At 40.7% G+C, this 15,934-nt stretch overlaps 2 protein-coding genes across 5 annotated transcripts in view; one reads left to right on the top strand and one right to left on the bottom strand.

Moving 5' to 3' along the window:
* Positions 1-10,096, bottom strand: part of LOC311583524 (acidic mammalian chitinase) — an 80,888-nt gene extending 70,792 nt beyond the window's left edge. For all 3 annotated transcript variants that reach the window (XM_084757206.1, XM_084757209.1, XM_084757208.1), the window contains exon 1: positions 9,823-10,096. Coding sequence is in view for 1 of the 3 variants with exons in the window: in XM_084757208.1 (XP_084613334.1) it covers positions 9,823-9,829 (7 nt within the window). In the remaining 2 variants the exon portion in view is untranslated. The remainder of the gene's footprint in view (positions 1-9,822) is intronic.
* The window catches only part of CIMAP3 (ciliary microtubule associated protein 3), a 20,723-nt gene extending 5,404 nt beyond the window's left edge, over positions 1-15,319 (top strand). The window contains exons 1-6 of one of the 2 annotated variants that reach the window (XM_084757237.1): positions 10,188-10,352; positions 10,459-10,601; positions 11,191-11,289; positions 12,041-12,171; positions 13,551-13,668; positions 15,080-15,319. In XM_084757237.1, coding sequence (XP_084613363.1) covers positions 10,295-10,352; positions 10,459-10,601; positions 11,191-11,289; positions 12,041-12,171; positions 13,551-13,668; positions 15,080-15,148 — 618 coding nt within the window. In that variant the 5' untranslated portion in view covers positions 10,188-10,294 and the 3' untranslated portion in view covers positions 15,149-15,319. Of the gene's footprint in view, positions 1-10,187; positions 10,353-10,458; positions 10,602-11,190; positions 11,290-12,040; positions 12,172-13,550; positions 13,669-15,079 lie in introns of those variants that run through there. The other variant, XM_084757236.1, reaches the window with a different exon arrangement.
* The last annotated feature ends 615 nt before the right edge of the window (positions 15,320-15,934 follow it).

Here is a 15,934-nt window from a genome sequence, read left to right as displayed (position 1 = left end):
CACTATTTCACAATCTATCTCATTTCAGTTTCAAAGTGTGTTGCTTTTTTAAGTCGTTGGATAGGCACCCTTTATCTACTTGCCAATTATCTGAATGTTCTTTTGTGAAGTTAAAACTATAGTCTTGTTCTTTTTTTTTTATTAAATGAACTGATTTTTATTACTTTTTAACAGCACTCCATAGCCTCTAGGTCAGAGCTATTCAATAAAACACAGCATATGAGGTGCAGTGGCATACACCTATAATGTCAGCACTCAGAGGCAGAGGCAGCTCCGCCTGGAGCTTTGTGAGTTCGAGGCCAGCCTGGTCTACAAAGTGAGTCCAGGACAGCTGATGCTAGACAGAAAAGCCCTGTCTCAAAAAACTAAAAGAGAAAACAGAAAGAAAGAGACAAAACAAGATATGCCTTGTGTATAACTTTGTTTTCAAGTAGCCACATTAAAAGAATAAGACACAAGAATTTAATTTTAATGATATGTTGACTTAACTGCAAATACTATCATTTCACTCTTTAGTGGTGTTTGGGACCTGAAACATCTCTGAGAGCTTATGTGAAGGCTTGATCCCAATGAACAGTGTTCAGAAGTGGGGCCTTTGGGTGTTGGCTGGATCGTGAGGGCTCTGGCCTCTCTGATAAACACCCATAACTTCAGATCTTGGTGGACTATATGCAGGTTCTGAAAACTAAGAAATGGGTCTAGTTGGAGGAAGCAGGTTCTGGGGGAGATGTCCTTTGAGAGTATAGCTTGTCCCTGCTCCCCCACACCCCTGGCCCAGCATCCTAGCTGCCACTGAGTAAACAGCTTAGCTCTCCACTTGCTGCCATGATGTCCTGCCTCAGCTGAGTAACCACAATGAAAACCTTAAAGCCGTGAGCCAAAACAAACACGTCTTCCTTTTTAAGTCGTTTTTGTGGGTGTTTTGTCAGAACAGAAGAGTACAGACTAACACAGCTTCTCTAACTTGGACGAGCCATGTTTCAAGAACTCGGTGGTCACACCTTTTAGTGGTTCCCCATTGAATGCCTTAGGCCTTGAAGCTCCGCTGATGTTACTGTCTCTGACACCTTGGTTTACATTCTCATTTTCTAAATGATATTTCTTTGTTCTATTTTGTTACTTCTTTGTTACTATTTTGAAACGATTTCAAACCTAAAAAGTTGCACAAAGAACAACCTTTTCATCCCAATTCTTTAATTGTATCCCTCCCTGCCCCCCTCTCTCTCTTTCTCTCTATATATATGTCTGTCTGTCTGTCTGTCTGTCTGTCTGTCTGTCTCTCTCTCTCTCTCTCTCTCTCTCTCTCTCTCTCTCTCTCTCTCTCTCTCTCTCTCTGTGTGTGTGTGTGTGTGTGCGCATGCGCGTGTCTGTGTTTCTGTCTGTCTGTCTGTCTGTCTGTATTGTGTTGAATACACTTTTTCTGACACGATACCCACTCACCCTGAAAGCCTCCAGTGAACTCTCAGGAGGTGCTCTCTTGCACCACAAACATACAACTCTACCGCTCTGAAAACCAGCATCAGCACAGCACAGCCCTTAAACCCGCACACACCGTTGAATTTCTCCAACTGTCATAACCCTGTTTCATCTAGGATCCCACCCAGGAGATTGTGTTGCCTTCCATTATGATGTTTCATCGAAATCTTTAAATCCACAATAATTTCCCCAGCCTTTCCCCTGCCATTCAAATGCTTAATGGTCTTTAAAAGACTATCTGCAGGAAGATCCTCACCATGGGTGCATTTTAGATTGGGAGAATTGCCTAAGCAAGTCCAAAACATCGAAAGGCTGGGTCACTACATGGCCTGATGTTATCATCCTCCTGATGTATCTCAGTGGCACCTTCAAAAGCCCATTCAGGCTTAATGGAATGATCTTTGCTTGAAGTCAACTGATGATACTTTAGTCATATGTCCAAATTCTATTCACAGTAAACCCTAAAATGTTGATCAAATAATCAAACTATAGCCTAGCTAAGTTGATATATTTCTTTTTTAAAAAACTCACAAAAAACACTCCTATATTGCACAAACATCCTGCTTCTTGGAGAACTCAGGAGTTTGGCATCTATTCCCAATTGCTTGTCCAAACATCCACATGATGGTGGCCAAATGATTGTTTCATCATTATGTTAGTATTTCCTTTTTGTTATATCTCCAACATATATCAGTGTGTGCTCAGATTCACCTGTTCTGCAACATCTTATAAACACGAGAAGAGTGCTCATCCTTATCCAGTTTCTGATCTCAGGATAAAATTTTTCAAACTTTTATCCTGAAGTATATTTGTACATGTTGGTTATTAACAATATAAGGTTATGAAAGTGTCTCCAAATTCATAAAGAGATTTATTATTAAAATAACTAACTTTAATTTGCTAATATGATAAATTATATTGAGTTTACTTTTAAATGTTACATCAAACCTTACATTCCTGGGATAACTACAACTTGTTTCAGGAAATGACAAACTACATTTTATCTGCTGAATTTTGTTTTGTTTCTTTTCATTTAAAGTCATAAAGATTTTCTTGTAATTTTACTTGCAAGCATTATAGAATAAACTGGATAATAGTATCCCTTCTGTTCATATTTCTCTCTTGGCTTTGTCTTTTTTTAAGAGTCAAAATAGATTTCATTTTACTCACACACAAAATAGTAGAACGCACAGAGACAGTTCTCAAGCATTCTCCATTGGTTCCCTTTGTGGTCACTATGTCACATTATTGGATATTTTATCAACATTAAGAAAGCAACAATGCTACATTATTGTACTAGTTATACAGGCCAGACCTTGTTCCTACTAGTGTCTTCCACGGTCCATTGCATCACGTTGCTTTTTTTTTTTAACTTTATAGAAGTTTTATTTTAAAAAATTATTTTCATATGATAGATATATTTTAAGTATATCCTTTCTCCTCCCCTGACTTCTCCCAGATGTTCCTTAGCCCCAACTTTCCTCAGTTGCCTGGAGTTCATTGTGTAGGGTTGGGGCCTTGTGAGCTTTTCCTGGCTAGGTTGGCATCTTCATTGGTGTCATCCTTGTTCAGTACATGTTTGGACAGTCATGCTGGTGAGACTTTACAGGTGTAGCTTTTGATGTTACGATCTCAGAGCAAAATCCCTGGTCTTCTGGCTCTTAGAGTCTTTCTGCTACCTCTGCTGCAATGTTCCCTGAGCCTTAGGTGTGGGAGTACTTTGTAGCCGCACCACTCTATTTGCCTTCTTCATCGTATCTTCCCATGCAATCCCTTCTTTGTGTAGTCTAGTTGTCCCCACCCCCATTTTCAGCTAGTTTTGTCTGAAGCAAACCAGACTACCAATGCTGAGTATTGTATGGGTTGCCTATTTTCAGCGTACTTTGCAAGATATGTTTCATGTCACTAATGATGTTAATTTAATTCTCAAAAAAAATATGAGAAGAAAAAAATTTATTTCCTGAAACATAGGTTGAGAGTTAAAAAGTGATCCCATAACAATGTCTTTAAGGGCATGATGAGTCAGTGCAAAAAGTCTCAGAGTCAATAAAGTAATAAGCAAGGACATGAAGAAGCTTATTTTTTTGTTATTTTATTATAATTTATTCACATTACATCCTGGTTGCAATTCCCTTGCTCTTTTTATTTTTGGCTTTTCTTTTTTTTAATACATTTATTTTATTACACATGTATAAAACAAACTACACACAGCAGGGAGAACCATGTGACAATCATGAGAATCATGAGTTCTATAAATGTTACATTCATAGTGGTTTGGCTATTTGTATTTGTCCAGCTTGAAGTAAACGTCTTTCCTGTCTTGTTGGGTCTAAATTTCTGAGTGAAATTCAATATCTATCCTATCTCAACTCTAATAACTTCTTTATCTTGATCTAAAACAATCTTATCCCCTAACCAACTAAACTTGAATGTAAAACTATACTGTCTTGTCTTCAATGCCCCTCAGAGACTTGAGAAGGAATAAAACTTAAATTCCTGAGTGAACTAGCAGTGCAGATTAGCAGCTTCCAAAATGTACAAATTGACTTAGATGGTTTACTGCCTGAACATCACCCAACACTCTCTATAACGTTGGAGCCTCATCTTCAGCTTTCTGACCCAATATCTCTGCCAGACTTGTTCGCAGGGCAGGAACTATTGAATACTGCCTGCGTCTAAGCTGCCCATTTTAAGGCAGATTCTGTTTGTTGCAGGTACGAGAATATTTTGCCCAGTGTCTGGTTTGCCACCTTTGAAGCCATCTCCATAAGGGGGCTCTTTGATGTTAATCATCTTCTTTGAGGTCGGCTGGGTGTTGTCAGGAATTAACTTGTCTTGTTGTCAAAAAAAAAAAAATTGCGATTATAAAAACAACTTTAAATGCCATAGTCTGTGTGTCTCTGAGGCTTTTGGGGACCTTATTCAACTATTTTACCTCATATAGCAATAAAGTCATATCTGTTAAACTTAAGATATATATTCTTGTGCTAAAATCTGACAAGTATTTGATATGCTCATGTTTTGTATCAATATACTAAATTCTATAGCAATGACTTAGACATAGCCTTCATTATGAGTAACAATTAAGGCCTTGAGTTAAGAAGTAGGTTCAATCATCTAGCTTGTGTTCTATCCTCCCTTTATGTTCCTATATCCCACTTACTTTCTTTTCAGCTCCTGTCTCCTTACATATGCATGCAAGATAAAGGAAAAGAAAGACGTCCCTTTATTTCACCTAGTTGTTTCTCTGTATAAGACCAATAATGACTTATGACCACCTCTCGATGAGAATAAGCATTATTAGACCAAGAGAGCAAACAGAAACCTGTATGACGCCCCCCCCTTAAAGGGAATGGGGCATCGTTCTCTAAACAACCGAGATATCCCCCAACTGAAGAATGGATAAAGAAACTGTGGTACATTTACACAAATCCCTTGCTCTTATCTTCCTGTTTCTGCCCTCCCTCCTTCTTCTACCCTATTCCCCTCCCCTAGCCCTCTGACAGGTGGGGCCTCCTTCCCCACCATCTGACCACAGCCAATCCGGTCTCATTGAGATAGTCTTCATCCCTTTCCTCTGTGTTCTCACAGGGCATCTCCACCAAGGAGCAGTGATCAAAGCGTGGGCACCAGAGTTCCTGTGAGGGGCAGTCCCCTGCCTGTTCTCCCCCCATCCTTCCCCACGTGGAGAATGAGCTGTCCATCAGCTACATCTGAACAGGGAGTCTAGGTCCTCTGCATGCAATGTCCTTGGTTGGTGCATCAGTTTGTGGAGGCCCCCTGGGTCCAGATCACCCAGCCTTTGATAGTCTCCCTGTGGAGCTACACACACACACACACACACACACACACACACACACACACACACACACACACACACACCAGGTCCTTCCATCCCCCCAACTCTTCCATACAACTCACAGTACTTACACCTTGTGTCTGGCTGCGAGTCCCTGTGTCTGTCCCTATCTCCCTCTGGGTGGAGTCTCTCAGAAGACATCTATGGTGTATTTATATACTTATAAGTATATACCATGCATGTCTTTCTGAGTCTGAGTTACCTCACTCAGGATGATCTTTTCTAGTTCCATCCATTTGCCTGAATTTTTCAAGATTTCCTTGTTTTTAATAGCTGAATAGCATTCCATTGTGTAAATGTGCCACAGTTTCTTTATCCATTCTTCAGTTGAGGGACATCTAAGTTGTTTCCATATTCTGGCTATTATGAATAAAGGTGCTATGAACGTAGTTGAGCAAATGTCCTTGTTTGATGAAGCATCTTTTGTCCAGGAATGGGATAGCTGGGTCTTGAGGTAGCACTGTTCCCAATTTTCTGGGGAAGCACCAGATTGATTTCCAAAATAGTTGTACAAGTTTGCACTCCCACCAGCAATGAAGGAGTGTTCCCCTTTCTCCACATCCTCTCTAGCATGTACTGTCACTTGAGTTTTTGATCTTAGCCATTCTGATAGGTGTAAGATGGAATCTCAGAGTTGTTTTTATTTGTATTTCTCTGACGACTAAGGACATTGAGCATTTAAATGTTTCTCAGCCATTTGATATTCCTCTGTTGAGAATTCTCTGTTTAGCTCTGTACCCTATTTTTAATTGGATTATTTGGTTTCGTGATGTTTAATTTCTTGAGTTCTTTATATATTTTGAATATTAGCCCCTTGTCAGATATAGGGTTGGTGAAGATCTTTTCCCAGTCTGCAGGCTATCATTTTGTTTTGTTGACATGACTCTTTATACAAAGAGAATTCCATCTTGTTTTCTTATAACTAAGTTGGGCTATTACCTCATAGGTCAGGAAAAGCATCAAACTTCTCTGTGGGTTGACTATGTCTTTAAAATCTTAAATCCTTAATATTGTAGGCACAGAATTGCCTATAATGTGTTGTTATCAGAGTTTCCTTAAGTAAAAGAATATAATAAAATCTCTCATCATACACATTCACCCCACCAGATGTAAGTAAAAGCCTTCGTGTATTTGTTATTTCAAACCTTTTGAAGAAGTTATTTACTACATCATACTGTGTTCTATAACCCAAGCCAATAATGAATGGCTATAAGAGATTGTTCCATTAATAACAGTTTTAAATTTGTGGTAGGGAGTACAACTTCAGTTTTGACTTTACATTCACACATGTTTAAGGCCAGATCAGAGATTCAATGAAGAAATACTAACACCTTTATAACTTACATATTAATGTAGCTTTTTTTAAATGTGAAGGGACATAATAAGTTATCCAGGCAATAATTTGTTCCTGAGAAAAGGATTAAAAGCAGCAAATTGTTAAAGGCATGGAATTCTGCAAATTAGTACATGATCAGCATGCTAAAACAAACCATCTAACCTTGAAGCCTGAGCTATATATCAAATGAGCATTTAATTAATTTATTTCTCCTTTTATTCTAGAATCAGATTATCTAGCAATGTAATCATATTACAGGAATAAAAATTTTTAAACAGGGATTTTTCTGTTTTGAATTATCTTTTCATGCTTTTCACTCTGTTATAAGCTGGAATGACAGTATTTTTCTTAGGTAGCTAATTTTTAAGTTTCTTCCTATTTTTCAGTATCTTAGATGCCCCCTATCCAAACAATGAAGATTTGATCTTTATACATCCTATACATGTATTGAAGTGTCATGCTGTATCATATAAATATTTGTGACAATTAAAATGAAAATATCATCTTAAAACTAATTATCTTAACAAAATGTTAACATTTTGAAAACATATTACTTCCTAAAACAAAAACGGAAGTGAAAATTATTAAATTAATGCCAACATGTATTTAAATTTTCTTTATCATTAGTGGTACCATAATCATGTTTTTATAGAATTCTTGGAGTAAATTATATACTAGGACCCTGAGACCCAGTCTTTTTTTTGTTTTGTTTTGTTTTGTTTTGTTTTGTTTTTTGAGACAGGGTTTCTCTGTGTAGCCTTGGCTGTCCTGGACTCACTTTGAAGACCAAGTTGGCCTTGAACTCACAGCGATCCGCCTGCCTCTGCCTCCCGAGCGCTGGGATTAAAGGCGTGCGCCACCACGCCCGGCCCCTGAGACCCAGTCTTTAGTCCATTTAAGTTTAGCTCCCTTATGGCAGCTGATACTTCCCCGTGCTGCAATAACTGGCTCACATCCACACACACATGTGGGCAGCACTGACTTAATGAGTCACCAAAGAGAAGGTCAAGTTACAGAGTTGGGATGGAGGTGAAGTGGGAGCGTGAGAGGAGTTGGAAGAGGGAATGGCAGAGAGATGGTTTTATTTCATTGTGTGCATGTATAAAATCCTCAAAAATAGCTTTAAATCATACCTCCTTGATAAGGAACTTCAAAAAGCAAAACAACAACAACGGAATAAACCCCAGAATACAAGACAAGGTTTTTCTGTCTAGCCTTGGCTGCCCTGGTTCTCACTCTATAGACCAGGCTGCCCTGGAACTCAGAGATCTGCCTGTCCCTGCTAGGATTAAAGATGTGCACCACCATAGCCCAACTGCTTGGTTAGTTCTTGTTTTAAAAATGGATAGATAATGAAGACAGATGATAGATAGATAGATAGATAGATAGATAGATCTTTTGTACGGTTGTTTCTTTGTTTGTTTGTTTGTTTGTTTGTTTGTTTGAAGCAGGAACCCATATAACCCAGGCTGGCCTCAAACTCAGTGTGTAGCTAAGAATATCCTTGACCTCTACTTCTCCTGCCTCGAACCACTGTGTGCTGGGCTATGGGAATAGGCTCTTTCCCGGTTGTGTTTTTGTAGACCTCAGAAGGACTCTTGGACAATATGTATTCCACAGAACAGTTCACTGTGTGAACAGGCGCTGCAATACAGGATGTTTAAGCACTCTGGTACACTGGCCAAGGGCATCCACTCCAATAATGTTTAGACAAAAAAATGTTCTCCCCAGCCCAAAGGCAAATTTGAAAGTTTCGGCACAAAGAGATGACAAATGTTTGGGGAGATGGATATGTTTTTCCTGGTTTGAATATTACACGATGCACACATGTACTTAAATAACCTGTGGAGACATGAATACCTGTAATTATGTGTCATTAAAAATGTAGTGCTTAGCCAGGCGTGGTGGCTCACGCCGTTAATCCCAGCACTCGGGAGGCAGAGGCAGGCGGATCGCTGTGAGTTCAAGGCCAGCCTGGTCTACAAAGCGAGTCCAGGACAGCCAAGGCTACACAGAGAGACCCTGTCTCGAACAACCAAAAAAAAAAAAAACAAAAACAAAAACAAAAAACAAAAACAAAAATGTAGTGCTTTAAATGCAAATGTGTGCTTTTGCAAATTTCCAAAATAGTATTTTATTTCATGGTTCTGGGAAATGAACCTTGGGCTTCATGAATTCTAGGCAGTCTCTCTGAGCTACATACATCACCAGCCCTCTTTTCACATTTTATTTTGAGGTAGGTCTCGGTTAGTGAGACTGAATTCACTCTGTAGCTCAAGAAGGCCTGGAACTTGTCATCCTCCTGCCTCAGCTTCCTGAGTAGCTGAGATTAAAGGCCTATACTAACAGGCCCAACTTTGACTTTTAAAAAAAAAATCTTTCATTTAATGTGTAAAAGCAGGTTGGAAATATAGCCCAGTAGCTAATGGCAATGGCTACTTCTGAAGAGAACCCAAGTTAGGTTCGCAGTGTCCACAAGTTCCAGGAGAGCCAACACCTACTTTTTGGCTTCCACAGGCACCTGCTTACAAGTGATATACATACTTACAATTGGACTGTGTATATATATATATACACACGCGCACACACACACACATAAATAAAATAAATACATCTTTAAAACTAAATAAATCTGTAAAATTATCTCTGAAGAAGGTGCTAACATACAACACATGTAGACTGAAGGATCATCTTTAAAGAGACAGCAGCAAGGAGCAGACAAGCAGTGTGCCTTGTTTCCTCCCATCCCTAGACAACTCCTAAAGCTACCCTAAAATATAGTGAAACTATGACATTTTTCTTCCCGTTAGGATGAGAGAGCTCAGAGGCTAATTGGCTGTTATAGTCAGTGAGGAAAACTTTTCACATTGCCAACTGCTAGGAAGCACACACTGTATGGTTTTGTTCCCACAGCCTTAAAATTCTCAGCAACCCTATCAATAGAATTACGAGCACAATGAGACTTAGAAATTTTGAGAGAGGAGAAAGGGGGGAAGGGAAGAGAGAGAAGGGAGAGAGAGGGGAGAGAAGTGGAGAAGGAGGAGGAAAGAAGTGGGGGAGAGAGAGAAGAGAGAGTAAATGAATCTCGGGCCTGACGAAAAAGAAAAAATGGGTCTAAAAAGGACCTGCTATGGTCCTCGCTCAATCTTACCTTCCATCCTTTGGCCCTGTCATTGTCCAGCAGTACAACTTCTTTACTTGTCAATACAGGTTTTCTGCGTCCCTGGTCCCAGTCATCCAAACCTAGGGTGGTCCGAACCCCTCGTCCCTAGCTTTACAGCAGTGCGTTTCTCGTGGGCGTTTCCAAAGCAATTTGCCACCCTCTCACCAGCGCAGCTCTTTCACCTGGCGCCTAGCAGGCTCCACCTTCAGGCCAGAGGCTGTGTTAAGGTATCCTTAGAGTCCAAATCTGAAGTGACCAATGCCTTAAGCAATCTGCTGCGCAGGCGCGTTCAGTGCCTCATGCTCCACCTCTCTGGATCTTTGCTGCTCCGTTCCCTTGGCAACGTAGTACACAGCGCGAACCCTAGCACCCTGCACGATGTGCTACAGCAGAGTAGGTGAAGAGAGTAGCAGAGGATTACAGCATAGACAGCGGGAGAGGGGAAAGAAGAACAGGAGAGATGAACACGGAAGAGATAAACCTTGCTCCCCCGCTCCGAGGAGTTACGCCTGTTTTACGTAAGTTGGCAGCAGGGTCCTCCGATCCACCTGCCCTCCCCCCGCCCCCGCCCCGCCCACCTCCCTCCACTCACATGCTCACCTGGAGTTTCTCCTCTTGTTTTAGGGAAGGTGGATATTTATTCCTTTGGGACACGTCAACACAGGAAACTATTTCCTCAATACTACCCCGCAACCTGGTTCGGGAACAAGTTTCTCCCTCTTAGGGGATCACCTCACACAGGCCCTGGGTGTTACGCTGCGAGTGACGTGAGTATTCACCTCCCCCTTAGGTGGGTCTCGGTTTTCCTGTGTTTAGAAGGATACGTAAGTGCTCTGGTAGAAAATCTACTCTATGTGTGACTTTTTTTTTTCTGGGCCCCAAGATGCGAAGGAGCTTCTTGCTCCACAGCCACAGCTCTACAGTGTAAAGGACCGTGGTTCCGCACTCTCCGTTCCCCAGCTGAAGCCTTGTCTTCAGATCATCCCTGCTCCATCTTCACTTACAACATCCCCTCGAGCTGATGTCAGTTTCCTTCTGTTTAGTTACATCCCTGAGGCTGACCCTTCCATAAAATTAAATTCAGCTGCTGTAGCCTCTAAGGATGGAAGCCATTGGAATTCAAAGAAATTCCATGTATTCATCTATCCAGCCACACCACTTTGCAAAATCGCTTGTGTTGTTCAGCTGTATGGTTTTGACTATAAAAGAATCAAGAGAAAGGGGAGAAAGGGGCAGTGTCTTGCAGAAAAGACTACACAGGAGCATGCTAAACTCACTCCACTTTGAAGGCTGTTCGATGATGGTGTTGCTCATGTTCTTCATCTCTCTCCCCCCCCCCCTTCCTTCCACTGGAAGTGGAACGGCTTGGCATATAACCTAACTCGAATTCCGACCAGTACGAAAGGCTATGCTATTGGAGCCAGGACAGCTGTGAGGTTTAAGCCAGTCAGCAAGGTAATGTTCTGGGATTGCGCGTGGTCCTTGTGGCAACATTAAAAAGCTGAGGCGTTAGCACTGTAAGCAGGTAAGTGGCCCAGGGAGAGTGAAAAACAGCTCACTGAAGAAATGGAGCCGAGAAAGGGCTTTAATAACCTAAAGTTAAGATACAGAAGCTATGTTTCTTATATATGTCATATTATCTTGTCAGTTAAAGGACAAATCTCAGCTTGTGCATCTCTGTGTATGTGTGTGTGTGTGTGTGTGAGAGAGAGAGAGAGAGAGAGAGAGAGAGAGAGAGAGAGAGGGAGAGAGAGAAGAGAGAGACTAGGTTTCAAATCTAACTACGAGCAAAACAAAAAATTCCTTATTGCTCTCCTTTCTCTGATGCAGTTCTGAGCATAGACTGTACCAGGCAAATGTGCTTCCACTGAGCTATACCCCCTGGCTAAATAAGACCCTACTCTCTTCTTGGTGTTTTTGACATGGACAGCCAAGAACTGGAGACACGAACTAAAAAAATCTTCCAGTGGTGGACTGTACCAACTTACTTTGGTTCTTCACCCATACTAAGTATATTTCTGTGTTCCATATTGTTATATAGCTGAACCATCCCTGCATCTAGGTTTTTGCCTACATAAGTCCATTTCTACCTCTTTGACACACTGAACTGTAGCTGGTTTACAAACAGGATGAAAATGATCGGTTTGTTTAATCTTCAATGAATTGTGATGAAATGGATCGTGTGTTATCTTTTCTCTGATTACAGGAAGTGACACCATACCCAGGAATGTACCAGAAAGTTGATACTGGGAATGAAAAACACAAGCAAAACTTCGCTCCATTTAATGTCTTGATGCCTCGACCGAGGCATGAAGAAAAGGCCACTTCCTATCCTGGGTATGTTTACTGCTTCAGAGATGTAGAAAAATAATCACAGAAAGCAGAAATTACATCCAAACTTTCCCAGCTAAATCTTTAAAGAATTAAACTCTCTGGTCCCTCATCTCTGGTGCTATGTAACTATAGAGCCAGTTATTAATTCAATAGATATTTACCGATGTACCAGGTGGTTTTGTAGCCTCCACAAGTCATTCAATAGACCTATCAAACAGGAATCCTGATCTCCTGGAGATGACGTCTTAGAACCAAAGAATGAGAAGTAAATACTCAAGAAAATATCAACAGTAATAAGGATACTAGCCATATAGTTTATTAGTGAAGGTGAGACACTTCTGAGAGTGAAAGGAGGGGTGTCCACATGACAGTTGTGTCAGGACAGTAGCTGTGAGCTAAGGCTGTGATGCTCACACCGGACCATGTGGTAAGCCGGTGTCATCCTATGAAGACATTGCAACAGGATGAAGATATGGTAGAGTGATGGGCTAGAAGCTACTTTTTCTGACATGGTTAAGGAAAACACTCAGAAAATGCCACCCGATCTGAGATCGGAATGAATTGATTAAGCCACTCCTGTGAAGAAGATGTGATGGCAGAGCATCCCAGGAAGAAAGAGCAGCACGTGCAAAACTCTTAAGTTGGGAAGGAACTTGATGAAATAGAAAAGGAGGACATTTTCATGCCTAGGGTATAGGGAGAAGGGAGGAAATATGAACACAGAAGAGGGACAAAATGCAGAGTCTAGGCCTTGAAAAGCTGGTAGGGTTTAGTGGGGCTTATTCTAGATGGCTATGAAACCGCTCAGTACAGAGAAATAGTCAAAGTCTTTCCTAAACTGGTGAGAAATCCAAGAACCAGAGAGTGCAAGTAACTTTTCCAAGCTTGTGCTAAGGAAGTTTAAGTGTTAGTCTTGACTCTGTACCTACTCTAAGCTATTCCTCACAATAGAGTCTATAAGAGTATTGCAAACACTGGTAATCCAAAAATAATCTCATTGTCAAGAAACGCAACTGGTTCTGCTTTGCTTGTCCCTGTAGTGTAGCGAGGTTGTCTCCGAATGTATTTCACCAAGTTCAAACTGTAGGCAGTGCTAACCCATCACCATGCTGGGTCTCTTATCACTTGCTCTTCTGGGATCCTCTGGTCTTTCAGATAAGGGCATTGAGTTACAGACATATTTTTAAACTAGAGTCTGTCTTTACCCTAGTTGGATGTTGAGGCTAGTTCTCTTTAACACTGACAACCTAATTAGAAATACAGCAACAGGCAAATGACACTTATGTTTGCCTGGCAGCGAAAGGTTAGTCTCGTTTTCCCAAGGACTAGTGAAAGTCATCGTTCATCATCAATCATATCTATTTATTTCTATTTATTTCCAGCCCTGGCACATACAATCCAGAGAGGAGGCCACCCCCAAAAGTTGTTTGGCCAATGAAATTTGGAGCTCCAGACTGGTCTCAGGTTCCATGTCTAGAGAAAAGAACTCTAAAAGCTGAGGTACTAAGATTGGCCTTTAAAACACTATTTGTTCTTTTTTTTTAAGATTTATTTTATTTATATGAGTACCCTGTCTTCATGCATACAAGAGGGCACCAGATCATATTACAGATGTCTGTGAGACACCATGTGGTTGCTGGGAATTGAACTCAGGACCTCTGGAAGAGCGGCGAGTACTCTTAACCACTGAGCCATCTCTCCAGCCCATTTTATTTTTTTTAAAGATTTATTTATTTTGTATACAATGCTCTGCCTGCATGTACACCTGCAGGCCAGAAGAGGGCATTAGATCACATTATAGATGGCTGTGAGCCACCATGTGGTTGCTGGGAATTGAACTCAGTACCTCTGGAAGAACAGCCAGTGGTCTTAACCTCTGAGCCATCTCTCCAGCCCCCACTATTTGTTCTTAACCAGAAATCTGTAATGAAACTTTAGAAAGTTCATGATCATATATATATATATGTATGTGTATATATGTATATGTATATATATATTATATATATAGTGTGTGTGTGTCAATGTGAGGATCTTTTTGGAGAGCAATTCATCTGCACTAGCTCTTTATAGATAATTATGACTGACCAAATATCATATTTTATTGATCCTTAGGTAAGGGTTTAACTGCTCCTGTTAATCTGTTAGGGGAAATATCTTATATAACTTAGGAAGAGGCTGAGGATAGTAATGAGTAGGAGACTGGGCAGCTGCAATCCATATTTATAACTCCTGATGCACTGCTCTTTCTGACATATCACATACAAATGACATCACTGGAAAAGAGGGGAGCATTCTGGGTAAGAGCATGGGAAGCACTGCCTGTCCTCAAATAGGAGTACAGTAGTGGCTTCCTATGCAGTCTTTAGGTCTTTTTCTGTATATCAATTTTTAATCATTAATATTAATTTAATGATACAATTTATCTGGCATTGTTGTAACAATAAATAACTAAGATAATATGGGAAAAACATGTTATACAATACACAAGAATATATGGTTATTATGAGTTAGCTGTCATAATTCTAGAATGATGGAGTTTTTTTTCTGAGTGAAATTTAGGATTAAATCCACGGCTATTTGTTAAATGCCTAATATATGGCTACATGTGCTAGGACCTAGGGGTAGCACATAGTTAAACATACAGTCCTTACCTTCAAGATTCTGACCAACTACTCAAACTTTTCCAAGTAGCCAATAATTCCTCACATTATGAATGCCAGAGTATGATGCGAACACACTCTGTACAACAGTCATCATGAATATTGAATCACTACGGCTCAGTCACTACCGAGCTGCGCTTTATCTGGACCACAGGATTCAGCCTGTGAGGTTCCATTTCACCTAGTCAGGAAGATCAGAAGCAAAGGATGCTTGCCGGGACACTGAATCAGACAGCATTCTTTCGTTGCAGTTGTCTACAGACAAGGACTTCAGAAAGCATCGGAACCGTGTGGCCTACTTTAGCCTGTACTACAACTGAAAAGTGGGGACTGTCTGTCTTCACGTGCTCTCCTGGCCACAGAATCTTCAGAATTGAGGACACAACTGCTTCTGCGTTTCTGAGTTCCCCTTGTCTGCCAATTCAGGTTCCAGGGAGGGACAAGGGTCTCATAGTCACCCTACACAGACATAAAGACTGGTCCAGAATGTTCTTACTCTTGTCTCTTTGTTTGTGGTCTAATGGTCCCTGTTGGGTACCCAACCAGGTAGTTTCATTTTTTGAAAAATACTCGAGGATCCCTTGACTATGAACCATCTCCAATTCTCAGGCATCGGTCTTAAATGTTCTACTGCCATTGCTAGCCTTGCCACTAGGGAGATCTTAGTCTGTATATATTCAGGGCTTAGATAAGAGTTCAGCTCACAAGACATATAAAATATTTAGATTCAGGTTAAAACATTTATGTTTGGGGAGTTCTTCTAAGCTTTATGAGTTCGCTAGTATAGATTGGAAATTTCCTGGTTTATGTTCTCTCCTAGACTGACATAAAACTCAAAGAACCCAGGAGTCCCATTACCCATGGCATCACCTGTTTAGTTTGCAAACTGAGTCCCTACTTAACATCAGGCAGAGTGACAAGCATTGCGAATCTACCAGGAATGAACATACACCTAACTGAAGTCTTAGAGAAATTCCACAAGGTACCTAGTAGGCTGGGTCTGCCGTCCACCATTTAAAGGACCCCTAAAGGTTTACAAGTGAGTCCTGGGGTATGAAATAAAAATTCACAGCAGCGGGGCACAGTGACACATGCATTTAATCCCA

The sequence above is a fragment of the Acomys minous genome (genome assembly GCF_964271855.1).
Source record: "Acomys minous genome assembly, chromosome: 14".
In the NCBI taxonomy this organism is placed as follows: Eukaryota; Metazoa; Chordata; class Mammalia; order Rodentia; family Muridae; genus Acomys; species Acomys minous.
Note: the sequence above shows the minus strand (reverse complement) of the source record. Positions and strands in the feature narration are given on the sequence as shown.